The following is a 27,187-nucleotide window of genomic DNA, read 5'->3' as shown; positions in this document are numbered from 1 at the left end:
GGGAGGGAGATTAGAGCTTCATACTTCAGAGTATGGAAAGTTCTATTGGGCTTTTTGAAGCTGATTGGCAGCTGAATTCACACTTTCTGGTGCTAAAGGTCAGTCTTTTCCCAATCAGAAAACTCCTTCCTTCTCTGTGTCCTTCCCTCCTCATTACTCCCTAACCTGTAGCTAAATACCACCTATTTCACCTCCATGGTACAGCACTTTTAACCTCTGTCCGTCATCTCCCTGACTGCACTAGTTAACGCAGTTCTCCCCTCTAGATGCTCTCTACCACATTACCTTATTTATCCCACATATCAATACCTACAATTCTCTCTCTCCAGGATGGCTTGGACTCCATCTGTTTATCACTGCATCCCCAGCTCCTAGAACATGATCTGACACATAGTAGGCACTCAAATATTTATTGAGTCTCCCCTCCACTTCCATCACTCAGGTTCATGCCTCTTAGCTGAAATCACTTTTCTCCTCATTCCCCACACACACCCCACAGATTCCTCCTGGAAATTCCTAAGGCTCAGCTTGAACGCCAATTCCATGAAATCTTCCCTGTCCCGTATAAGAATGCTAACTCCATCCTCGGAACTTTCGTAGCATAAAGAGATATGACTCCTCTTAATTCTCTTAAGACACTTACACATTCCATTTAATATATTCATTCAATACAAATTTATCAAACACCTCTCATGTACCAGGCACTGTGTTAGATGATAGTAAGACACCATTCCTGCTCTCAAAGGAGCTGCTCTCAAGGAGAGAGAGTCCTTTAAATAGGCAATTATAATTCAGAGGCTTAAGTGAACCATGGCAAGGGTAATTAACACCCTCGATCAGTCTTGGTTTTGGATTCTGCTTTTGACCGCTTACTGTGTGACCTAGAGCAAATTACTTAACCTTGCTAAGCCTTGGGTACTGTATCTTAAGTGGAAATAATAATAGTGCGTACCTCATTGCCTTGTGATGAGAATTAAATAACACTTGTAAAGGGTTGAGTAGGTACCTAACATATAGAAATCAATAAATAACATTAGTGAGTACTATTAGGTCTAACTCAACTTTGGAGGATCTGGTAAGGCTTCCCAGAAGAGAGACTTCGAAACTGAAACCTGAAGGATAAGAAGAAATTAAGTGAAGGAAAGAAGGGAGGGAGGGAGATGAGAGGTCCCAAATAGAAAGAGCAGTCAGGTGCAAAGGGCTTGAGGCTTGTTTTCAGTTTGGAATCTGAACAAAGGACAAAGTGTTCTGGGCTCCTTTGCAGCCTCAGCCTCCACTGGCACTAAAACAGATTTCACAACTAAGTTTCATTTGGACCTTGATGGCAGCCATTTGTCTGCTTTCACATCCCTATCACTGATCAAGGCCCCTAATAAAAACCACTCTGTGTGTGTGTGGCAGAGGAGGTGAGGAGTGTGTGAGGGGCTCAGGTGGCTGCCTCCACACAAGGCTGTGGCTTGGGCAGGCAATGAAACCAGTCATTTACTCTTTTGGCCCCTCCTATATTCCCCTCGAGCCAGCCTTTCTACTGAATTCAGGAAGCCCCATTGCATGGTTTACAGACGCTATGTTTTACCCTCCATAGAACTCATCCTTTGCTTCCTCACCTTAACTGTATTCTAGGGTTATGATGTTTAATTCTCCTGGCCCCAGGATGGAAGAGCAAAGCAAGAAAGAAGGGACCAAATTTTCCCAACTCCCTAATGCAGATTTAGAACCGTTAACTCTCTGCCTTTGTGTAAAAGATTCTTCCTCAGGAGTCTATGCCCTTCAATGCTCTGGTCTGGCCCCGCCTGCCAATCTGACCTGATTTACTATACCTTTGCTCTGCATATTTGGGCTACATGGGCATTCTTGCTTTTCTTCTGACCCACAAGCGTGTTGCAACCTTAGGGCTTTTGATCTTGCTGCTCCTGTAAGCCTGGAAGGCTCTTTTAGAACTTGTTATGGCCAGCTCCTTCTCATCGTTCAGGTCTTTGGCTCAAACTTCAATTTGGAGGCCTTCCTTGAAAACCCCTCTCTAAAACAGCACCACCTATCCCATTACTCAGCTTTATTTTCTCCACAGCATTTACTACTATGTAAAATTATCTACCTGACTATTTTCCCCACTAGAATGTAAGCACTGGGAATGATGAGATATTATGTCTTCATCTCTATCAACAGCACATAGAACAATGCTTTGCACACACTAAGTGCTCAGTAAATATTGGCAATAAATGAATGAATGAATACATTTTTTAAGTGAAAGAAATGCTCTAAACTTTAAAGTCTATACGTGTGGTTGGTGAGCGCAACTCTTCAGTATGTAAAAGTAGAAGTCCAGAGAGAAATCTTTGCGGGCTTCCATTTACCGTATCAGAGCCATAGACCAAAGACCACGAATAAGGACTTCATAAGAATCGGGAAGGTTTGTTTATTATTTACCAAGCTCTTGCTATGTGCCAAGTGCTGTACTCAGGAAGGGATAAAACAATGAGCAGAAAGAGTCATGGTCCCTGCCTTTGAGAATTTGCAGTTTAGTCTTTTCTGAGTTCCCTTGGATTTGCAGTAAACAGCGATGTGCTGGAGCCTGCTTTTAGCTGCCTGCAAGACCCTATTGTTAAATTTTCAGGAATTTTGCGAGCCAGTTGTTAAACACTACCATGATTAAACGTCAAATTATATAAACTTACAAGTAAATTATATTAAAAACGAAGATAATATACACTCAAAACTTATCATTGCCTAATTATTTTACTATATCTTACTATTACTGTATTTATGCTCTTGAGGTTATTTATGTTGATTGTATCTGGATAGTGAAAAATATTATATAATGAGCACCTTTTCCCAATTCCATGTTCAGTGACATCACAATGGTAGGTTGAAATCAACCATGGGGGAGTATTTACACCATGGAAATTGGCAAACACCACAATGAGGTCCTACCTACTCACCCCCCAACACACACACACACACACACACACACACACACACACACACTCCCAACAACCTCTCAAGGGATGGAATATGTGTTGGCAGACACTGAATTAGAGGCAGAATCTCTAGGTCCTCCTGTAAAGGAAGAAGAAAAGCAGAACAAGCTGGTTAGGATCTAAGGAAGGGTCCTAGAGCTATGCTATAACAGAGTACAAGTTTCAAAGCAAATTTCTAAAACTTAACTCATTCTTTTATGACTTTTATAACTTTAGAATATTATCTTTAATAACTTATTTTGAAAATAAATGCCTATTTTGAAAATAAAAGCAGACCACATTTTAACTTGGGTTTTTTTAAATGAATTATAAAATATTTCAGACATATAGAATTAAAAATAATTTGAATTTTAAAGGCTAATAGTAACATAATCTACTGTTCATTCCCCTGTTGCACAATAATGTGGAACTAGTCATTTACCTCTGACTAAACTATAGGTAGTGGAAAACCACTGAAAGTGACATGCAGGGTTAATACAGAAAGGTCAATCTGATGAGTCAGTAGGTGCTCAAGAAACAAAAGGTTTTTGCAGTAGTCCAGGAGAGCCTGGACTCATCTGTGCCAGTATCAACTTCAGAAAACATAGTAAAGGAAAGAAAATTGGATGTGGTGATGGACAAGAAAAAAGTACGAAAATACTGTACTTCCAAGAATCTGAACAAGCGTGATAGTATCAGTGACTGTGAACCCCTGACCACACCCCTTCTGCTCCCCACAGCCCCCCACCCTGGAGAGCTTGTTAAAACTTAGGTTGCTGGTGCCCCACCCCCAGAGTTATTGAGTCAGTAAGTTCGGCTGTAGGGCCCAATAATTTGCATTTCTGACAAGTATGCAAATATTGACGCAGCTGGTCTGGGACTACTCTTTCAGAATTAATGCCTTACATTAATGCCCTGCTTATTTCGCTAAGGCGTCCCAGACACCTCTTTGTTAAACCAGCAGGGGGAGACAGGTATAAAATTTATCCTCTAAAAATAAACTGCCTTATAATAAGAAAGCTCCTTGGAGTTATGCTCTTGCCATCGAGACTTCTGAAATATTTTGGAGAGCAGTATGTAAATTGGCATCAGGTGAAATAATTTTCAGGTGTTTATGTAACAATTTATTTTGGTAGGACTAACGCCCCGATTCCTGCAAGCCATAGCGTCATGGTTAAGAACTTGGAATCTGGAGTCACACAGCTCTGCCACTTACAAGCTATGTGACTGTGGGAAGGTTACTTATCTTCTCTGATCCTGCTTCCGCGTCTTTAAAATGGTCCCTACTTTATGGAATTGTTAGAGGGCTAAAAGTTCTTAGAATTTTAGTTGGTCGTTATTATTATTACTACTATTAAAACTCTTAGTAGTTACTTTCAGCTCTTTAGTCTCCCTAAAATTTAGAAATAGTCCAGATATGTTATGTTTGATTTTTAATAACCAGTGCTTCCGTTATTCAGGTAAAGAATTGAAACAGTCAGAAACGTAATTGCTTTGTAATTCCTAACCTCCTCATCCAAAATACCTAAGATAGGTGGGTTTTTATTAACATGCCGGGCCCAGAGAGCTCTAATCCATATTTGATCTCCTAGCCTTCGACGTCCAAAGGTAGGGTAAGCGTGTTTTCTGGACCCTGAGCTCTGAGATGGAACGGACACGGATGCCGGCTTGGTCTTGGCAAGGCACTCACGTGAGGTCTGGCCAGCCCAGGACCAGCCCAGCCAGCCCTTCGGTAGAGCGGGCATCTGCTGGGCGTGCATTTGTGTGAAGCGAGTCGCGATCAGCGAGCCTGTGTGTCGGTTCACGTGTTCCGCCGAGTTCGCGAACTTTGCGGGGGCCGGCCGCTTCCCTCGAGGGGACACACCCGTCCGTGACCGCGCTCTTATTGGCCAGACCCGGACATTGGCCTTATGGCGTCAGCCGCAGGGGCTCGTCCTGGGCGGCAGAGCCCAGGCCAGGGCGGGGTGATGTCAGTGGAGGCGTGTCCTGGCCCCGAGGGGCAGTGGGCGTGGCCTGCGGGAAGGTGTGCTGGGGGCTGGTTGGGGGCGCGGGCGGCGCGGCCGGGGCGGGGCCCGGCGGCGGTGACGCCACTGGGCGGTGCAGCGCGGCTGGCGCGAGGGAAGGTAAAAGCCGCCGGCGGCGGCGCTCACTTCAGGCGGCGAGCCGTACGGAGCAGCCTCTCGCTGGGCGACGTCTAGCGCTGTCCATCATGTCCCTGAGGAGCAGCCTCTCGCGTCTCCTCCAAACGCAAGTGCATTCCATCCTGAAGAAGTCCGTCCACTCCGTGGCTGTGATCGGAGCCCCGTTCTCAGGGGGACAGGTGAGAACTGGGACCTGGCACTGTGGGGTAGGATCCCCGCCCCTCAGAACCTGGAGAAAGCGGGGGTGAGGTGGGTGGGAGGAAGGGGGAGAAAAAGAGAGGGGACGAGCTGGTAGGTTCCCGCCATTGGGCACCGGGAGAGCACATGGGACTTTCTCCGACAGAAGATGGGGAAGGAGGGAGGGGATGGAGAGCACCCTGTTTGCGATGTGGGCAGGGTCAACGGGCTGGCGGGTTTCCGCGGCCTCCCCCGGAGGAGCGGGAAAGTGGTGGGTCCCAGTTGGGGTGATGGAGGAGAGGGAAGGAGGGAGAGGATTCCATGGAGCGATTCGAGGAGGAGAAACCGGCTAGAATCCCCAGTGGAAAATCGAGGGAAAAGAGATAAAAGAGAACGACCGAGGATTTAAGGCTGCAGGGTCCATTCTCAGAGCATTAACTGGGAAGGAAATTGGCGCTGGCCTCTCTAGCGGCGGCAGGACGGGAGGGGCTGTTTTGTTCTCTCTTCAATGAAAGAAACCTGGAGTGGAGGACAGCTCGCTGGTCGATAAGCCCAGGCTCGGGCTCTCTACACATACACACCCGATCACCAGATCCTGACCTGGCTCAGCCCCTTCCCCTGTCTTGGCCTCCACTTGCCCTTCCCACAAGGAGCTTGGAAGATTGATTTGATTCCAATGATTGTTGTTTTCCCCTCCTTCCCCGTGTAAGTGTTTGAAATGACCAGACCTCAGGTGAAAATAATAAAAGGAAGGGCTGATGCTGTCACAGGTTTTCGGAGGGATCTGTTGGGAACTAAGTATAGTGTAGCAGATTTCTGTATTTTTGTGAACTACAGTGGTCTTATTTTCAATCATTTTCCCTCACATCTCACTGCAATTGATGTGACAGAAAAGAAAAGGAGTGGAATATGGTCCCGCTGCTGTAAGAGAAGCTGGCTTGATGAAAAGGCTCTCCAATTTGGGTAAGTGGCTGGATTTTAGATGTCTGTGCAGGGCTGGTAACAGACCAGTGCAGAGTCTTGTCTCTGACTGCATAGCGTCGGCTTTGTACTTGGGAAGTGTCTCTCATCCCCCCTTGGATTCCATCTGCAGCTTAAGATCTGTTGAGGAGTCTCAGGCAAAGTCTTGTTGCAATAGAGTAAGGGTGTGGAAGGCAGGGAGGTGGAGTGAGGCAGGGCCTGGAACAGGCTGCTTGAGTCTACAAAGTGGTGCTAAGAATGCTAGCCCCAGCTCTAACTGCACTTTCCCTGTAAAATTCTAACTTTTCTAACTCAATCATGAGGTGCTTATGATTCATCAGTCTAGCCAATTTCCTCTCTTTAAATCATTCATTTCCTCCCTAGGGTTAATAGTTTTATATTACTGTAACCAGAGGCTTAGATCAGTGTTTTTCAAACTTCCCTGATTATGAAAATCACTTGGGTTACTTGTTAAAAATACAGATTCCTAGGCTCCTCCATGGAACAGTCTGGTTATTGGTGCTGAGGTGGGACCCAGACATGTGCATTTTCACAAGCACCTCAGGTAATCAGAAGTAAAGTTGCAGTCTTGTAATTAGGATAGTACTCTAAACTTACAGAGCCAGAAGTAAATCTGACCCAAAGATAAATGCCATTTGTATAGTAGTGGAGAACCCTTCTTTTAGTAAGAGGGCACCAAATTCCAGTACCTTTGTGGGAGGAAGGTTCTTCCTTATATCTAACCCAAATGTTTCCGGCTGCTGTTGAAGGCCATTTTCCATAATAGGACTATTCACATATCCTTTCTGGAGCTTTAAGTGCAAAAGGCACAGCAGCAGGGAGCTGTAGATCCTGGAGATAGTAATAAAGAATCTAGGTGAACTACAAATCACTTCCCCATTCTTGCTTTGAAACCTGCTCTGCTGATCATTGAGTCCATTCCAGAGGTGTGTCATCTCGTTCCAAAACACAGAGGAGTGATGAAGTCACCAAAATCACCTTGAATTGAGGCATCCTTCATGTGCCTCTGGCTACATATGGATTTGATATCTTGGGTTGAATACTCAAGACTCTTCTCTGTTAAATAATTGCAGTTCCTTCTTCAATAGGGTCTCTTTCTTAATCATTTTAATAACTCTCTAAGGTCACCACCAAAGATGAAAGATAAGATTTAGTCTTAATGTGTCACAAGTTACCCAATGGGAGGTTTTTATTCTCGCTTACAGATGAGGATACTGTCCCTTTAAATCAGCTGTACATGTTCTGCCTTTTTAAAAGCATCATTTTACAGTGAAGACAACAATCTCTGATAATCACTGTTTTTTCATGCTGGATAAACCTCTGAGGCCCATCTGATAAATTGGGCCTAGCATTGCTCCAATTGCCTGCTCATTGCTCAGTTCTGTCTTAAGAGACTCCTGAAAAGAATCAGTTTCAGCCTCTTACACAGGAGACATTTATAACATTCAGCTGAGGCTGCTGAATGAGTGGGAGGGGCACATTAGTAGCCTCTTCTCTTACTCCGGCTTTATAGACCTCCTTTCCTGTCATAGCTCATGGTATTTTTCCACTCCAATCTGGGGAAGCTGTTCTCCCTCAGATACTATTCCTTCTAACATTTCCTCTGTAAACTCAACCTAAAGTGACGGTGAAGCTTCAGTTTATTTGGTCTTCCCTTTCGTTTTTTTCAAATATTTTTAGTTTTACAATTTACATCCCTACCCTGTAACTGATTGGTAGCCCAATATACCAGCAGTTAGAAATAGAATCTCATTGCATATTAATAAGATTGTGGCACTCATCAGATTTCCAGCATGTGGTTTTGGCTCATCTCCAGGAATATGCTGGAGAAAAGTACCAAGAGAAGTTTCAGTTGCTCCATTCTGAAACAGTACCAAAATAACTAAGTCCTTTGAGCACTTTCGAATAAGCAGCATGGGTCAAATTTCAAGGAAGAGAAGACCCATGGAAAGGTAACTTTTACAAACCCTTTGTCCTTTCCTTCTGCTCTATGTCACAGGTTGTCAATGTTGCCATGGCATCAATTAAACTTCCTATTTTCTTGAATATATTTGACTTAGTGTCTAGGCATGTTTTTCCCTTTCCCTGGGTTTAGTAAGGACACTCAATGGTTCCTCTCTCAGGTAACCAGTTAATTTTAGTACATAAAAAGAGCCTGTGAGAAATGAAGAGACAATTGCTCTGGCAAGGCCCAGCTGCTGTGCCTCTGCTCCTAATTCTGGTTAGCTCAGATAGCTGTGGTAATTTGCCCTTTTTTCTTTTTTTTTTTTTTTTTTTTTTATAATTTTATTTATTTTTTTTTTCCCCCAAAGCCCCAGTAGATAGTTGTACGTCATAGTTGCACATCCTTCCAGTTGCTGTATGTGGGACGCGGCCTCAGCATGGCCAGAGAAGTGGCGCGTCTGTGCGCACCCGGGATCCGAACCCGGGCCGCCCGCAGCAGAGCGCGCACACTTAACCGCCAAGCCACGGGGCCGGCCCTGCCCTTTTTTCTTCAGAAATAGAATGAGTGTTCTGTAGTGAAAGATAGCTGTAAACTGAGATTAACAGTTTGAGGTCTTTATCATTGTAATTATGGTAATCTGACCCAGCTCTGATACAGAAAAGAGGTGACAGCCACTGGAACAACAATCTAAATTTAACATGCCCATGTGACCAGGCCAAGAGTCCTAGAGTTCAGGAAGCCAATTGGGAGCTATTCTGGTTCCCCTCAACTAGGCTAGGGACATTGATTCTTCCTGTTTCATTTAGTGCTCCATCAGATAGCAGAACCGGAATCTCTTGGGTTGAGACCCAGGAATCTGGTCTGCTTCAGCAAGAACCGCTAGAGGGCCTGAGATAGTTGTTTAAACCTAAGAATCTGAGATATGAGAGCTGTTCATTTGGAACAGATCAATAGGTGAGTTCAGGGATCTGTATTTGCTTTCAGTGGTTGGAGAGAATGTTAACAGTCAAGAGTTTAGTTGTATGATAGTGATGCTTCAGCCTGGTTTCCATCCTACCAGTCCACTGAAACTGCCTTGACCAAGCTTACTGATTTGTCAGCCTTTATTTTGGTGGACCTCTCTATTACACAACTGACCATTCTATTCCTGAAATATTCTGTTAGCCAAGACTCTACTCTCTCCTAAGTCTCCTCTCTTCCTGGACTCCTTTGTGGGATCCTCCTCTTCTTCCCAACCCTCAAATGTTGATGTCCCCAGGGTTCCATCCCTGGCATTTTCTCACTGTGGATGCCTCAAGTGACCAATCTCATCCACTCCTACCTTACTCTTATAACTGCTCCAACTCTGACCTTCCTCTAGAATGCCATGCCTGTTCCTCCAACTTTGTTCTAAGTAGCCTCATCTCACTCTCACAGGTGTCTCAAACTCAATGTTCAAAACAAAATTCATCATCTTCTCCCTCAAATCTGCTTCTCTTGCTGTCTTCCCATTGTCTGTTTTACACTATCACTCATTATCTAGTTACTCCATCAGTTCTTTCCTCCTTCCCTTTTGTCCCTTACATCTGTTGATTGCAAAGTCTGAGCCCTCCATAATGGTACTGCTCTAGTTCTGTCCTTTTCACACCTGGCCTCACTTTCCAATGGTATCTCTTGTCCCATTTTTGCCTTCCTCAGTTCACATTCTTCGCTGCCACCAAAGTGATCTAAGACTGTATTTCTCCTTTGCTTAAAGTCTTTCCATGTCTTGCTTTTACATGTATCCATGCTTCTCAGCTTTGTCATTCATAAACCATCTTTGCTAATTTGCCATATTATTTATTTTGGTGTTTTTCTCCAAATTGGCTTTAAAGCTTCATACTTTGAAAACGTACCCTGCCCCTACAAGAAACAATGAAATCTCAGGGTTGTGCTAGATACATTTTTCTAACACATTTTCATTTTAATAGTTTTACATTTTGGTATTTGTCTTTCAACCACTAGTGGTACGTGTTCCACACTTAACAGCCAATAGGATAGGTCCTCCATAATTCGACTCGCATCTACCTCTTTAGACTTATCTTCACCCACATTCCACCTCATTTTCATTGCAGCTAGGATTGTGGGCTCTTGACCTAGGCTCCACCAACAGAAGCACCCATCCTAAACTTTGATTTGAAATTCAAGGAGAAGGGGCAGCAAAACTCATTCTGTGACAGGCAGTGGTAGCAGAAGTTCTAGCAGTAGCTTCTCTCCAGCGTCAGTGGGGTTACCCACAGCAAGCCACAGTACCTTTCCCTGGTAATGGAGGCGACAGCAGCAATAGTGTCTTCAATGGAACATCCTGCAAGTGTGACTTTTGGGGCCATTATTCCTGGCAATGTGGTTTTTAAACCAGATTTTGGCCCTTTTAAAGATTCTGGGAATTACCCAAATTAAACAAATCGCTTTTCTGCTGAGATTAGCCAGAATAGGTTTCCACTGCTTGCAGCTGAAAGATCCTAACTGCTAAATCAGTTTGTAAATTCCAGTGAGAAATAAATTGCCATGTGGACTGGAATACTCAAAGCCCTCTCTCCCCAGGCCTTTGATAATAAATTCTTGTTCTTTTGTTTGCTTTTTTTCTTAGTACTTGACATAATCTTCTTGTAAGTTAACATATAACTCATTAGGTTAGTGTATTTGGCCGTTAGTTAATTTAGGACTATATTTTAGTCCCTTGGGATTTTAGCAACTCCCTGTTCTCTTGGTGCTTTGATTTTGAACCATCATGTTCCTTAATATGACTTCTGAAAATAGCAGCCTAAAGCTTTAATTAAAGATATCTTCAAGTTCTGGGCATACCTGACAGTAGGAAACAGACCTACCTTAATGTGTCACTGTGACTTAAAAACCATTCAATGCTCTATATCTTAAGCGTGGTGGCAGTTACAGGACTGTATGTATTTGCCAAACTCATTGAACTTAAAATGTGAATTAATATAAAGTATGCATCAAAGCTGTTTAAACATCATTTTCAGGTTTATTTTTCTTAGGAGCAGCTTTTAGTCACTAAAAACTATAAAAAGTTCATTCACTAATTTGTATATTCAAAAATTTGAGTACTAAGTTTTAAGTACTGGGAATATAATAGTGAACAAAACAGAAATCCCTGTTATCATGGAACTTGCATTCTAATGGGGGGGGTCGGAAACAGACATAAGTAAAACATACAGCATGTCAGATGGTAATGAGTGTGATAGAATGGTGACAGCAAGGGATGAGGGGATAGCCAGTATTGGGAATAGGGTAAGCATTGCATATGTAGATAGGCAAGCTGTCATGTGAGCAGACCTCTGGGAGGTGAGGAAAGGGACCATGTGCATGTCTGAGGAAAGAGCATTTTAGGCAGAGGGAACAGTAAGTGCAAAGACCCAGAGATAGAAAGGTGCCTGGCATAGTCAGGAGACAAAAGGCTATTACTGAGCTCTAGCCTGTGATTGCCATGGGGGAAGGGGAGGACCTTCTATTCTCTTATCTCCAGTTTTTCAAGAAAAGCCAGAAATCTGGATTTTTATGCGAGATCTGAATTGTTTTAAGAAAAATGTGATATATCCATACAATGTAATATTATTGAGCCATTAGAGGAATGAATTGCTAATTCGTGCTAAAACATGCGTGAACCTTGAAAGCATTATACTAAGTGAAAGAAGGCAGACACAAAAGGCCACATACTGTATGATTCCATTTACAGTCATGCATTGCTTAATGATGGGGATAAGTTCTGAGAAATGCGTCATTAGGTGATTTCGTCATTGTGCGAACAACATAGAGTGTACTTACACAAACCCGGATGATATAGCCTACTACACACGTAGGCTGTATGGTACTAATCTTATGGGACAACCATCCTATATGGGGTCCGTCGTTGATTGAAACGTCGTTATGTGGTGCATAACTATATATGAAATGTCCAGAACAGGTAAATCCATAGAGGCAGAAAGTAGATTAGTGGTTCCCAGGGGCTGAGGGAGAATGAGGAATGACTGCTAATGGGTACTGGTTTCTTTTTGGAGGATGATGAAGCTGTCCTGGAATTAGTAATTTGCTAATGCCTTAGCAAAAGCATACATCACTGATGATGTCCCTGAATATAGGCAAACCTAGTATAGACATTATTGGGATTTGGCAAACTTCAGTATAACCATATCTCTCCTGCTTATAAAGGCAGCAAAGAACTTAACTTCTATCTTTTATTTCAAAGTTGTTTGATATCTAACATTCACCATGTTCTAGACACTGTGCTAGGCTCTTGCTATTATGTCATTCTTTTTTTTTTTTTTTTTTTTTTAAAGATTTTATTTATTTTATTTTTTTTTCCCCCCAAAGCCCCAGTGGGTAGTTGTATGTCGTAGCTGCACATCCTTCTAGTTGCTGCATGTGGGACTCGGCCCCAGGATGAACGGAGAAGTAGTGCCTCGATGCGCACCCGGGATCCAAACCCGGGCCACCAGCATCGCAGCGCGCGCACTTAACCACCAAGCCACAGGGCTGGCCCTATTATGTCATTCTTAATCTGTTAAAAGTAAATTATGATACCCATTAGGATGGCTAGCATCAAAAAAACCCAGAAAGTAAGTGTTGGCGAGGATGTGGAAACACTGGAACCCTTGTGTACTGTTGGTGGGAATTTAAAATGATATAGGCACTGTGGAAAACCGTATGGCAGCTCCTCAAAAAGTTAAAAATAGAGTTAACGTATAATCCAGCAATTCCACTCTGGGCGTATATCCAAAAGAATTGTAAGTAGGGTCTCGAAGAGGTATTTGTACACCCATGTTCATAGCAGCATTATCCACAATAGCCAAAAGGTGGAAGCAATCCAAGTGTCCATTGATGGATGAATGGATAAGCAAAATGTGGCACATATATACAATGGAATATTAGCCTTAAAAAGGAAGGAAATTCGACATATGCTATAACATTGGTGAACCTTGAGAACGTTATGCTAAGTGAAATAAGCCAGTCACAAAAAGACAAATACTGTATGATTCCACTTATGAGGTACCTAGAGTAGTCAAATTCATAGAGACAGAAGGTAGAAAGGTGGTTGCCAAGGGGCTAGGGAAGGGGGAATGGAGAGAGATTGTTTAATGGGTACAAACTTTCAGCTTTGCAAGATGAAAAGAGTTCTGGAGATGGAAGGTGGTGATGGTTACACAATAATGTGAATATACTTAATACCACTTAAAAATGGTTAAGATGGTTATTTTTATGTGTATTTTACCACAATTTAAAGTAAAAAAAAATTTAAAAAAAATCATTTGGAATAGAAGATGTATTAAGAACAAGGAAGATCACTTGAGGTTGTAGCTTCTTCTCTTAGGGACATAATGCAGTATTGTTGAAAAATTCTTTTCAACTTGTTATTTAGCACATTGTTTTGATCAGTAAATAAAAGCTGAGAATGGGAAAAAAAAGTAAAGTGTGGCCTGAAGACCTTAAGCTTTCCCAAGGTCATACAGTCAGCAGTAGAAGTGATTGACAACCTCATTTCTTGCTATATACACCCTGACCCCTCGACTGGTGCTGTCAGCTGCCTTCTCAACTCTTACCCATGTTGAAGAAACTCAGAGTGGCACCATCATAAATGTATGGTCTCCAACTTCTGAAATCCTGTTCCTAGTGTATCCCCTCTCACATCTCCCATGACAGCTATTTCAAATCTGTACCCATACTCCCCCAGGCCCTGTTGTTCCAACTCAAGTATGAACTCCCTTAACTTAAGCCCTTCTCCCCATCATCCCTCAATTAGTTGTATCGACAAAGATTCTTTTACACTTTCCTCCAGAGGATGAGGGATCCAGTCCTCCTTGTACAGCAGTCCTCCCTTATCCACGGGGGATACGTTCCAAGACCCCCGGTGGATGCCTGAAATCACAGATAGTACCAAACCCTATATATACTATGTCTTTGCCTATACATACATCCCTGTGATAAAGTTTAATTTATAAATTAGGCACAGTACGAGAAACAACAGTAACTAATAAAATAATAGAATAATTATAACAATATACTGTAAGAACATACTAATAACCAAGACTGTTACTAAGTGACTAAGTGGATAGTGACTATATAAATGGATAGTCACTATAGTGACTAAGTGACTATAGTGTGGATACACTGGACAAGGGGATGATTCACTTCCCCAGTCGGACGGAGCAGGATGGCCCAGGATTTCATCATGCTATTCAGAACTGCACACAAGTTAAAACTTATGAATTGTTTATTTCTGGAATTTGCCATTTAATATTTTCAGACCACGGCTGACCTCAAGTAATGGAAACTGCAGAAAGTGAAACTGTGGATAAGGGGGGGACTACAGTATTAGGTAGGTACGGATTGCACGTGATAAGAGCCCAAAATAAGAGGTTTAAGAAAAATAGTTGATTTCACTTTCCAGTAAACAGAGTCTAGAGAAAAGTCCAGAGCTGGTTTGGCATCTGTGTTCTGTGAAGTTCAGGTCTAGATTCTTCTCTTGCTGCGCTATCAGCAAGGCCTCTATCTAATGGTCTCCGATGGTTGTGGCCTCATTTCTGGCAGCAGGATGGAAGAATGAACAAAGCAGGCAAAAGGAGAACTTGTGCTTTCCCTTAAGGAAAGTTCCCAAGAAGTTGCTGCAGGATACTTCTGATTATCCTTTGGCCCCAACGGGTCACATGGCCATAGTTAGAAGGGAAGATGGTGAATTCAGTCTCTATTCTAAGAGGTCATGCTCCCAGCTAATAATCCTGTCTGTGGAAGAAGGGAAGAGCAGAATTGGACTGGTATAGCTCAGCCACGCCACCTCCCTGTGCTCTCAACCCCATCCCCTCTGCCTTCTGAGGGTCCTTATTCCAGCAGTTACCCCTTCTCTCCCCTTGTTTCTCAACTTCTCTCTACTAGCCTGTCCCTTCAGTAATTAAGTGTGCAAGCCTCACCCACCTGCCATCCCCTTGGCCTTCTGTAGCCTTCCAGCTGTTGTCCAATTACTTTGTTTCTCTCAGAGCCACCATCCTGGCTTCCCCACTGCCCTTTCACACTTCAACTTGCTATAACCTGGCATCCTGGGCCATCATTGCAGTGATGAAACTGGTTTTGCTCAGGTCTCCAACCTCCTACTTTCTAATACACTGGACACTGCGACATTCACCCTATTCAACACTATTAACCATTCCTTCCTTATTGAAACTGACTCTTCAGGTTCCTTTGCTTGATCTTCTGCTGCCTACTCTTTACATGTCTATGTTCCTCAGGGTTCTGTCCTGGATCCTCCTGCTTTATGTGGTCTCAGTTGGTAGTTTGTCCATTTCCATGGCTTTCCTGTCACCTGTATGCTGACACCTGCGAAGATTTATCCCCAACACTTAACTTCCCCTCCCAGCTCCAAACCTGTATACCAGCTGGCTTCCACGTATCTTCTTTTTTTAACTTTTTATTGTGGAAGTGTTCAAACATCACCGAAGTAGAGAAGGTAACATAATGAATTTGATATGTCTATTGCCCAGCGTCAATCATTGGTACATGCCAATGTTTTTCACCCCACCCCCATACCTCTTAAAGCAAATCAGACATCATATCTGCAAACATCTGCAAATATTTCATTATATATCTTCAAAATACAAGAATTCTTTAAAACTTAATCACATACCATTATCACACCCCCAAAGTAAGTTAATATCAAATACCCCGTGTTGGGGAAATATAGTAATTAAAAAAAAAAAATCTCCCAACTGAGAGAACCTCTCCACAAAGGTAGTAGAGAGAGGAAGCAATTTATTATCGAATAAGCATTATATCAGGCAATCTGCTAAGAGATTGCAAAGATAAAGAAATCTCACTCTTATATATAGCCAAGCAGTGCAACCCATTACATGTTTTCAAGATAAATAACTAGTCCTTCAGTAAGAGGACTTAACAGTACCTTTTGTCACATGGAGCTTATCCTAACTTGATCATGGAAATTGGAGTGACTGCCTATGTTAATTGATTGGCTTTATCTGGAGGGGAAACAGACTTCTCATGTCTTAACACAGGAGGTAGCTCTGCAAATTGGAGCAAGGGCCCACCACCTGTGTTCACCGAGTTATCCTCTTATTCTCCCACTGGAATGGGGAGATGGGGTCCCTAGATGTTTGCATTTCAAAAAGGTGGTTCCCCTGCTTGTGTTTGAACCTTCCTGGCAAGAGGCTCATTTAGTCGTTATAAAGATTTACATACCTTTGAAAAGGACAGAGAAATTCTGAAACAAAAGGCAGGGGAGAAGTCTTTTCCCTTATTTTCAACAGGGGTAATTAAGTCTTTCCAGTTTTATCTGCCCTTACACCAGTTAATGTTCACATTGCCTGACTGACTTAAACTTTTTTTGTTTAGTTTTTACAGTTTGCGTTGGGATTCAAATAAGGTCTATATTGATTGATATCTCAGATCCTTTATAGGTCCCCCCTCTGTTTTTTCCTTCTTCCTTGCAGTTTATTTGTAGAAGAAACTAGGTAATTTGTCTGTAGACTCTCTGGATTTTGCAGTTCGCATCCCCGTGGCCTCCTATAACATGTTCTTTTGTCCTCTGTATATATCTTGTAAACTGGTAATTGGATCTAGATCCTGGTCAGATTCAGGTTCAATTTTTTTTTTCCCCTGGCAATTCTTCACAGGCAGCAGAGTATACTTCCATTAAAAGTGATGTTATCAGTCATTGACTATTACCTAGAATTGATCCATTAACTTGTTTCCATGTATTTCCAACAGAATAGTCTCTAATACCCAATGCCACCATATCCAAAACTGAACTTACCATCATCTCCACTCCCTTCCCCTGTGTCTTTCTCAGCTCTGGCGGCAGCAGAGCTAGAGAGCTGGAGGGCAGACCCTTTTCTCTCCTCCACACCCCCTCTAAGTATTGCTGGAATCGGTCAGTTCCCTCCCACCGCCTTATCTTTACAGCCCCCCTGGAGAGCTGCTCTTCTCCTGGCCAGTCCATTTCCCACAGGCCACCAGAGCACCACGGTGCAGATTTGATTTGTCACTTCCTGATTTGAAAGCCTTAGTAGCTGCCTACTGCGTTTAAGATTTGGGCCCTGCCCCCTCATCCTGCCTCATCTCTCCACAGTCCTCCCTGATGAACCCTGGGCTCGGGAACTCTGAATTGTTTTGTAGGGCTGAAGGTGTTATGTGCAGCTTCTGCTTGGTAAGCCTTTCCCCTTTCCTCTTTTAATCCTGGCTAAAACCTTCAAGATTCAGATACTGGCTCTTCTGAGAAGTTCTCCTGGCTCTTCTTGGGTCTGAGTCAGCACCTTCCTCTGTTCCCAGCACACCTGTGCACAGCTGCATCACAGCAGTTAGCGCTGGACTGCGCTTTCCCCGTCTGTCTTCTCACAGGGCTGTGAGCTCCTTGAAGCTGGCAGCATACCTTATCTTTCTATCCCTAAGACTTAGCAGAGTGCCAGTCAACTTTTGTTGAAGGAATAAAGTGGGCAGAGCATCCTAGCTTTCTCCTGTAACTTCATTCACATCGTGACCTGTAGCGTTTTCCTAGATCACTGTTTCTTTTCTCTAAAAATGATGGCTCCTCAGAAGCCATCTGTTTTCCCAGATTTTTAAGAATGTATGACTCAAAGAATAATGTCATATACCAAATTGTTTAACTCTTATGAGGTGTTTGGCTGCCAGTTGATGAATTTATTCAAGCTAAATGTTAGTGGGTGATAATGGCTAGTTATTACCCGCTTTTTGAAACATGTTTGTGTTTGAACCAGGACCTGAGTAGCTAATGATGACTGCTTCAAATAAGGCTGACCTCTAGTTACTTCAGACAGATGGTACATTATTCCTTTAATATCTAAAATAGCACAGTGCAGAGGCCCAGAACGTGAGGGATTACTGTGGTTGGTTTAATAACTTAATCCTTGAATAAATTTACTTGTCTCTCTCTATTAATGACCATCTCTCTTCGTAGTGAGGGTGTATTATGATAATAGGTGTGGCAACGCTCAGATTTGAAGAGAAGACAGACAGAATTTTCCTGGCTCCCTCCCCCACCCCAAGAGGCCAGAACCACAGAAGAGGAAGAGAAGCAGAAAACACCTTCTGTGTGACCCAAGAATTGAGTCACAGCAGGGCATGGCATTGTGGTTAGGGCGTTCAGAGAACTGGTGTTCCAAGATTCAATTGGCTTCGCCTTTATATTCTTTTATAGGGGATGTAGAAAATTCAAGCTGTGTATGAGAGCTGGACTCTAGGCCATTTCAGTGAGAAATCAGTGGGCCTGTGTTCGTTTGCTACTTCTCACCACAACTCTCTTTTATCAAAATGACACAGTCATACTACAAACAGATTTTGGGAAGTCTTAGGTTACACAACACCGTCAGTTTCAAGGAAAAGAAAAAGGGCAGGGTGGGGAGCAAAACCACAAAGATGCCTCATCCAGTTGAATGAATATGTAATCCTTAGCCTGTGTTGGCGTTTCATTGGTACCTCGTTTAATTCTCGTAACAACTGTGTGAGGTAGGACAAGCTTAGAAGCTAAACTTGGTTGGAGATCTTGACTCTCCTAGGAAGTTAGGGGCCAGAGGTCAGGGATTCTTTCCTTTGCACCTACCATGGCTCTTGACCCATTGCAGGCCGTCTCGTGTGCACTTGGCTTTTAGCCCAGAGTGGTATGGAATGTGGTCTGTCTAGTTTGAGGTTCCTTGGGAACACTCCCCAAGATGCTAGCCCAGGGTCTGGGGCAGGGAGCTACACATCAGGAGTGTTAACTGGCAAAGCTGTCACTAGCCTGATGTGTTTCCCTCCAGATCCTTTCTGGAACAAGGCAAGGTAGAGTATCAAGAATTTGAAAAAGAAAAAAAAACATCGCACATTTTAAAGAGCAGTACTTTATCTCCAGGGACTGTCTCTTCCTGTGGTCAGATATTGGAATAGCTTGAAGTTTTGTCAGCATGTTAACAATAGATCTTTTTTCAGAGAAGCTCAATAGTCTTGTTCTGAATGAGGGAAAATGGTTACGTTGCAGTGACTTATGAAGCCAAAGGAACCCTCCTTTTACCTCCACCCCTGCCTGTGCTGGAACCAGGCTGCTAGGGTGCTGTCAGCTGACAGCCTGTCTGCGAAAGTCTGAGCTGGCTCACCATGATCTGGAGGTGCTTAGAGGGTTGACATGAGTTTGGTTCAGAGTGGCATACATTACCATGCCTATCTTCAGATGATGATACTCGCTATTCTTCTTAGGAAAGAAAAACAGGACAGATGTAGCTGAAGAACCAATTAGCAGGAAACATGGTGTTGCAAGTCATCTCAGTTACATGTCTTGAGCCAAAATTTTGAGTTTGTTTTGTATTTGGATTTTTTACTCAAGGATCACATTCATGCAAAGGCATCTGTTAACACCATGTATCATTTGATCTTGAGGTGAACTCGGGTGTATTAGGTGGACATGTCTGAAATGACTGGCCTGGACGCCCTGGGTCACCTTCCATCCTGGAGCCCCCAGTGCCACTCTCCCTGCCCCTGTCTTCCTCAACCATTGTCTTCACTGCCTCTGAGAGCACCTTCCTGTTGCACAGGCAACAGGACAACAGAGTGGGGAGGAAGGAGATGATGTGAGCATTGCTTGGAGCAGTTTTCTCAGGGACTCTGAAGAAGTGAACTAGAACAAATATATGTACTTGCGTGATGTGATTTCTTTCCGTAATGCACCAAACCTATTTTGGAGACTAGGTCTAAGGAAGCAAAGAGCTGATTTTTAGATACCTCAGCACACATGGTTCTTGAGGTTATATAGCCTCTGGGTGTTAAATGCACTAAATAAAATTCAGACCTCTGCATTTTATTGATGGTAACCAAATGAGTTTACCTTAAATAACAATCTCTTCAAAGGTTATTACCCAAATCACATTTTAGGGATAACAGAAAAATTCTGCTTACTTCAAATGGCCTGAATTAACTATCTTTTCCTAGCTTAGACCTAGTTAGTAACATTGCAACTTTGTTTTTTTTTTTTTTTAAAAGATTTTATTTATTTATTTATTTTCCCCCCAAAGCCCCAGTAGATAGTTGCATGTCATAGCTGCACATCCTTCTAGTTGCTGTATGTGGGACACGGCCTCAGCATGGCCGGAGAAGCGGTGCCTCGGTGCGGGCCCGGGATCCGAACCTGGGCCGCCAGCAGCAGAGCGCGCGCGCTTAACCGCTAAGCCATGGGGCCGGCCCCTGCAACTTTGTTTTCAATAAGCTGCTTTTCCAAGTACAACTTCAAAGTTCTAAGAATTAGCAGGTCCATTCCTTTAAAAGACTGGGAATTCCCTTTGCCTGGGGCTAAATCTGCCATATACAATATTTGAGTCTATAACTTTGAAAGCCGTTAGTATTAGCATTCTCTCAGCAACAAATGAGATCTCAGAGTCTTTGTTTTTCTCCAGGTTTCACTGACTTGTTATTCCTGACAGATCATAAACATTCCATCCTCTTCAGGGACGGTGTGAAAAAACTGTACACTAATAGACCCCTAGTTTTCCAAGTCTATATTCTGCCAGTGGGCTACCTGTGGCTCCATCGACTTTCCTTGTGCCAGCCCACTTCCAAACCCATCTCTCTTGACTAGCTGGGAGCCTCGGGAGCAGCTGGGGCTACCTGTAAGTAGAAGTCAGAGCAGTAGGGAGAATGGGGTGCCTTTATGCTATGGAAAAATACCTGCTCACTCATAACGTTGTTTTATCTGAGTCTCTAACCAAAGGGTGGTTCAGGCTTTCTCTAAAGAGTTAAAGCTATTTAACTTTGCTGAATTTCTTCCTCCAAAGTATATGGATAATTAGCAGAGGATGTGAGGATTAGCAGCTATCTGTAAAGCATCTAGCACAATGTGGTGTGCGCAGACAGTCAATTTTGTTCCTTTTCCTTCTTTCCTGTCACTGGCTTCTTTCAGGGATTCACTAGTAATCAGGGCCCTGAAATAGAAGTGCTGTTTACAGATATTGTTAAGGTGAGGTAGGGCTGTTTTGATTTCTTCCCCACCTGGTTGCATCATGTTGTTGATGCACTTGTGTCCTCGTTCAACCCTGATGGAGCCAGGATAGGTCTATGAAGGCCAAAGATAACACCTGGACCTAAAAGGTCATAGTAGTGTTCAGTGCATTTTTATTACCAGTACTGGGGAGAGGCAATGAGGCTGTGCCAGTGTATACAGAGCTTTACTTTTTCCCACTGCAAGTGAAAAAGGAGAGCCCTTTCAAGTTGGTCCCAAATCTGTTTGTCATGAGAGCTTCCTTGAAGTTTCAGGTTCATTTTGTCCTACAATGCCTTCTTAAAAGAGAAGAAAGAGCAGCAATGAAACATTATGTATGTCTCACCTGACCTAGACTTGCAGATGAGCTGACCTGAAGCACAAAATGTTCAAGAAAGGGACAGCTCCCTCAAGCACGACAGGAAGATACTCCTTCCATATTATGATATTTGCTCTTTTCACTATTACTCTAAGATTCTTTAAAAATTAGACCATTTCTTGTGCCTTTTTTTTGTGTGCGTGAGGAAGACTGGCCCTGAGCTAACATCTGTTGCCAATTCTCCTCTTTTTGCTTAAGGAAGATTGTCACTGAGATAACATCTGTGCCAGTCTTCCTCTACTTTTATATATGGGACGCCACTGCAGCATGGCTTGATGAGTGGTGTGTAGGGCCGTGCCTGGGATCCAAACCTGCGAACACCGGGCTGCTGAAGCAGAGTGCACGAACTTAACCACTATACCACCTGGCCAGCCCCTCTTGTGCCTTTTGAACTAGAAGAATTTGCCACAGCACTCTGATACAATAATAGCTTCATTATTACTCAGTTCATCTTGCTTTTACAAAAAATTAACCTCCCATCAGCCTCCCCACTCCTCAAAAACTCTGGCCTCTGGGTTACAATTCATGTTCTCTACAACCTCACATTGCATTGCTCAATATGCAGACCTCTCATTTCTATTAAATTGCTCAACTGTTTCCAAACATGGCATGTACATTTCTTCTTTCAGGCCCTTGTTCGCTCTTTAGGAATCCTAGGCTCTACTCTGCTGGTCTTTTGGGTGCTACAACGTTATTGGTACAGTAGGCATTAGAGGAGAAAGCTCCTAAGAGGCTATGTCAGGATGGCATAGTATATTTGCTGATTCAACTCTGTAATGAACAGAATACTACATTCTCTGAATATGGAATAGTTAGGATTACCAGTAGTTAGGATCAGCGACATAAGCTTTAGTATTTTGAGTTCTTAATCATGTAAAGATTATGGCAGTAGAATTTAAAAGTACTCATTCTGGCAGAGATGGCTAGTTGTCCACCAGAATCCATTCTCATCCTCTTCTAGACGTAAGTTAGATCTGCATTTGCTGGCCAGTGCCATGTGAGCAGGAGTGATGTGCCACTTCTAGGCCAGAGCCTTTAAAAGTAGAGTTGTGCCTTCTCAATGCTTTCTTCCTTTCCTGCTGCCTTGAACCTGGGGACACCTAACCTTAGCCACACAGATGGCAAAGCCCTAGGTATGGCAGAGCCACAAGCTAAAAGGAGCCTGGTCTCTGAATCATTGTGTGAAGGGAAGTCTCCTGCTGACCTAGAATATCCACCCTGGATGTTAAACGAACGAAAAACCAATTTACTGTGCTTGAGCTATTGTTTTGGGGAGGGTGCATTACAGCAGTTTAGCCTACTCTAACTAACAACCTTATTGAAAAGAATATTATGGATTATGCTTATGCATAAAGGTCTGCAAGGATAGAGTGTCAAGCCTGGGGAGTAGGATAGGGGACCTTTACCATTAGACACTTCCTTATCTATTTTACAGAAAATTTCTGTTGCCAGTAAGGAAAGAGAACAGCAACAACAAAAGATAGCAAGCCAGTGCTGGTACAGATTTGTTGTAGGAGTCATTCCTTGTCTACCCCAATCCTCACTGAATTTCCTTGCACTCCTTGAGCACTCATTGTCCCTAGTTGTTACCTGGCACTTACTGTGGAAATTGAAGAGCAGAGTGGGAGTCATACAGGGTGGGCCACTAGGGTAGCACCTCTCAAAATATTAATCCCTTCAGGTACTCTGGCCCTCAGCTTTGTGGATCCAGGAACAGAAGTCTTGATGTGTGCAGAGCTTATCAGGCTTTCAGACCCAGAGACTCATGCTAACCATGATGCATAAACCAAAATGCCCATGCATAATTATGGTGAGCAACAGTCCTTCCAGCATCCACTGTCAAGAAGCCATCTGGCTGGTATGAGGGCAACTGGGAAACTAAGTGAATAACCAGAGGGCTGCTTAGAATCGGAGCAAAGAGGAATCAGAATCAGAGCAAATGGAGTTGGATAATCTTAGGAGAACCCAGCATCCAGACTGTGAATTAATCTGGTGGTCCACTCCACAGAGTTACACATTTAATGACCAAAAGCCTTTTATGAAATCCAGACTCTCTTCCTTGGAGAGTGTGGCTGTAAGACTGCCGAATGCTCTTTAGGTTCCGTTTTTAGGCTTTCTGCAGCTTTCTTCTGATAAGTAAATAATAGTGAGTCAAGTATTGTTTACTGTCACACCATCTGCGTCTAAATCCTAGATTCCGTGATTGGACTTGAGTGTTCCACAAGTTCTGTCACTTATCTTATCCACTGGGTTGATCACTTTAATTCCCATATATTTCTTACTGGTCATGTGAGGCTTAAATGAGTTAAAGTAGTTTTCAGAAGTTAGTTAATATTAACATTATTTAATTAGGTTATAAACTTTTCCAGTTATACACCTAATATTATAAAACACCAGACATGCCCTGGTGTCTTATACCTGGTAAGAACCTAAATGCTTGATGAGGTTTAATGAGATGCTGAGATAAACATGGATATAGAAGTAGCAACATCCAAGTGTAGACACTGCCATTCAAATCTGTCCAGCCCAAGATTGTGTTGCCAACAATGGAAGACTTGATATTGACTTGAAAGTTAAAGCTTCATTTCTCTTAAATCTAAAGTGTCCTCCCATATTTTGAGATTTGGTAAAAGTACATAATGACTTTACTCATGGCTTTTTTCTTTCTTTTTAAAAGATTTTTATAGATGTTTTGTTTGGTTATTTTTTCCTTTTGGTTCCCAAAGTCTTTGGCCTATTATCATTTTATTATTCTCTTATCTTCAACACCTTCCCCTCTTCTTATTTAACTGTCCAGATCTTCTCTGGTTCTGGATTTTTTTTTTTTTTTTTGTGAGGAGATCAGCCCCGTGCTAACATCTGCCAATCCTCCTGTTTTTTTTTTTAGCTGAGGAAGACAGGCCCCGGGCCAACATCCGTGCCCATCCTCCTCCACTCCACATGGGACGCCGCCACAGCATGGCCTGCCAAGCAGTCCGTGGGTGCGCGCCCCGGATTCGAACCGGAGAACCCCAGGTTGCTGCAGCGGAGTGCGCGCACTTAACCGCTTGCACCACAGGGCTGGCCCCTGGTTCTGGATCTTTTAAAGGATTATTTTTTAAAATGCAATGACCGGGCCAGCCCTGTGGCTTAGCGGGTAAGTGCGCGCGCTCCCCTGCTGGCAGCCGGGTTCGGATTCCAGGCGGGCACCAACGCACCGCTTCTCCGCCATGCTGAGGCCATGTACCACATACAGCAGCTAGAAGGATGTGCAGCTATGACATACAACTATCTACTGGGGCTTTGGGGGGAAAAAAATAAATAAATAAAATTATTAAAATGCAATGACCAAAAGATACATACAAAATTCTAGCTGCAGATGGATCTTACCTTTAATTGAGAATGGGATAAGGTTTTCTGCTCTGCTTCCAATATCCCTTTTGGTGTGGTGATCCCTAGGTTGGGCTTATGTTTCAGGCCATTGCTTCTTATATTTTTAGATTCTCTCAGAAGTCTGGCTTTTGATTGAGTTTGGGTTCAACAGGTAAAGCTCAAAACTGTACAACTAAAATTCAGGATGGGTCTATGCTGGTCTTTATCCACATCTTTAACACAAATCTCTGCAAATATATGTATCTCCTATAACCACTTCTCCCTCCCCCTAGTTTGGACTCCAGTTTGAGAAGCAGGGCCTTAAGGATACAATGTATGGTAATATTCTGTTCTCTGATAGTTCAGATCCCTTCTTTTTTTTTTTTTAATTTTATTTTTATTTATTTATTTTCCCCCAAAGCCCCAGTAGATAGTTGTACGTCATAGTTGCACATCCTTCTAGTTGCTGTATGTGGGATGCGGCCTCAGCATGGCCGGAGAAGCGGTGCGTTGGTGCGCGCCCGGGATCCAAACCCGGGCCGCCAGCAGCAGAGCGCGTGCACTTAACCACTAAGCCACGGGGCCGGCCCCCCAGATCCCTTCTTGATAGAGGTGGATTATTTAGTCCTCACCCTAAATGTAGCATCCAACCAATTTATTGATATAAGTGGTTAAGATTGAAAGACTGGTACTCATGCTAAAGATAAAAATCACCCAGTGGTGACTGGTGTCATAATTCCCTGCAATATGTGAAACCTAGGTGAGAAAATATTATAGCTTACTGTCAGAATATGTCACTAGTTCCTTTCTTAAACTATTCTTTTAAGACAAGTTTGTACCTTTATTGGTCGAACGGGCTACTTGAGGAGGACGAAGTGGGAGGAGTGGCTGGCCGCGAGCCGGGCTGGCCATGCTTCATGGGCTCGTAGGTGGTGGAGAACTCGTCAGGTAGTGGCTGATCACCTCGAGCTTGATTTCCACCGGGTGAAGGTCTTGTGGTTGTAGATGCCCACGGTCTCCGGCAGTAAGATCCTGTCTAGCAGGTGTGCATTGACCGCCTCTGGCTTCTCCGTGGGCGGCGCCTCCTGCTTGGCTCTGCGCAGGCGCTGGGGACACTGTGCAGCTGCGTCAACTGCGTCAGCGCGTTGAAGGTGCGCGCGGGCGGGTGAAGCTGAGGCAGGGCCGCGGCTGCTTGTGCTCCGCTTTCGCCGTTTTGTCAGTTCTTTGGAAAGGACTCACAAGTTCTTCAAGTGTCAGAATCGAGAGATTCTTTGGGAGACAGACTGCATAGTCAAGAACATCCACTTTGAGAGCAGATGGCCTGGACTTGAATCCTGATTCTGGCGCTTAGCTGTGTGACCTTGGGACCTTGCTTCCGCTTCCTCTTCTATAGAATGCCATGTTTTAGTTGCCTAATAGGATTGTTGAGTCTTTAATAAGAAATTATGTTGAGGAGTTAGAACAGTCCCTGGGACCTTGTAAGTAATTAATAAATGTTAGTTATTTCTCTTACTCTTAGGATGCTTTAGGTCCTCAAATTGGCGTTTTATTAGAAAAAAAGTTTATAACATGAAAATTGCTACGTACATATTTTTGTCCTAAATTAATAGTATTTAATTTTAAATCCTGTTGGTTCCTCTTGGAACCACTCTAACTCTGGGATATCTGAGGTCTAATTGCTACCAATTTTGTGATTGTCAATTAACATTTCTGGTCTTTGCTTTCCAAAACCTAGCTTCTTTATCTGCAAAATGGTGTTCCTAATGGGATCTACTTCACAGGATTGCTGGGATGACTGAGATAATCTTGCCATAGTCATGTGACATTTTGAATTTTACTGTGACAACATGAGTATGATGTGTGAACTTTGTCACAAGTTACTTGCGACCCAGACCAGTAAGAGTTGGAATAACATACAACTAATCTTGTCCTCCCCTGTTTGTTTCCAGGTTGCCACCTCAAAGACTTTGGAGATTTGAGTTTTACTCCAGTCCCCAAAGACGATCTCTACAACAACCTGATAGTGAATCCTCGCACAGTGGGCCTTGCCAACCGGGAACTGGCTGAGGTGGTTAGTAGAGCCGTGTCAGGTGGCTACAGCTGCGTCACAGTGGGAGGAGACCACAGGTAAGCTGGGAGCCTAGGGGTGATGGAGGGGCTGGATTGCATGGTGCTTTGGGCTAATCAGTTAGCTTCGTAGTCTCAGTTTCCTCACTTAGAAAAATACCCTTCAGAATTTTTCGGGTATGATGTGCGTAATAG

At 43.3% G+C, this 27,187-nt stretch overlaps 1 protein-coding gene across 1 annotated transcript in view; it reads left to right on the top strand.

Annotated features, from left to right (window-relative positions):
- Positions 1-4,867: 4,867 nt before the first annotated feature.
- Positions 4,868-27,187, top strand: part of ARG2 (arginase 2) — a 30,073-nt gene continuing 7,753 nt past the window's right edge. Inside the window, 4 exon segments of the mRNA XM_004426266.3 lie at positions 4,868-5,020; positions 5,023-5,277; positions 6,166-6,238; positions 26,875-27,052. Coding sequence (XP_004426323.3) covers positions 4,868-5,020; positions 5,023-5,277; positions 6,166-6,238; positions 26,875-27,052 — 659 coding nt within the window.

This window comes from Ceratotherium simum, chromosome 24 (assembly GCF_057802395.1).
Source record: "Ceratotherium simum simum isolate JZ-2026a chromosome 24, ASM5780239v1, whole genome shotgun sequence".
NCBI classification, from domain to species: Eukaryota; Metazoa; Chordata; class Mammalia; order Perissodactyla; family Rhinocerotidae; genus Ceratotherium; species Ceratotherium simum.
Note: the sequence above shows the minus strand (reverse complement) of the source record. Positions and strands in the feature narration are given on the sequence as shown.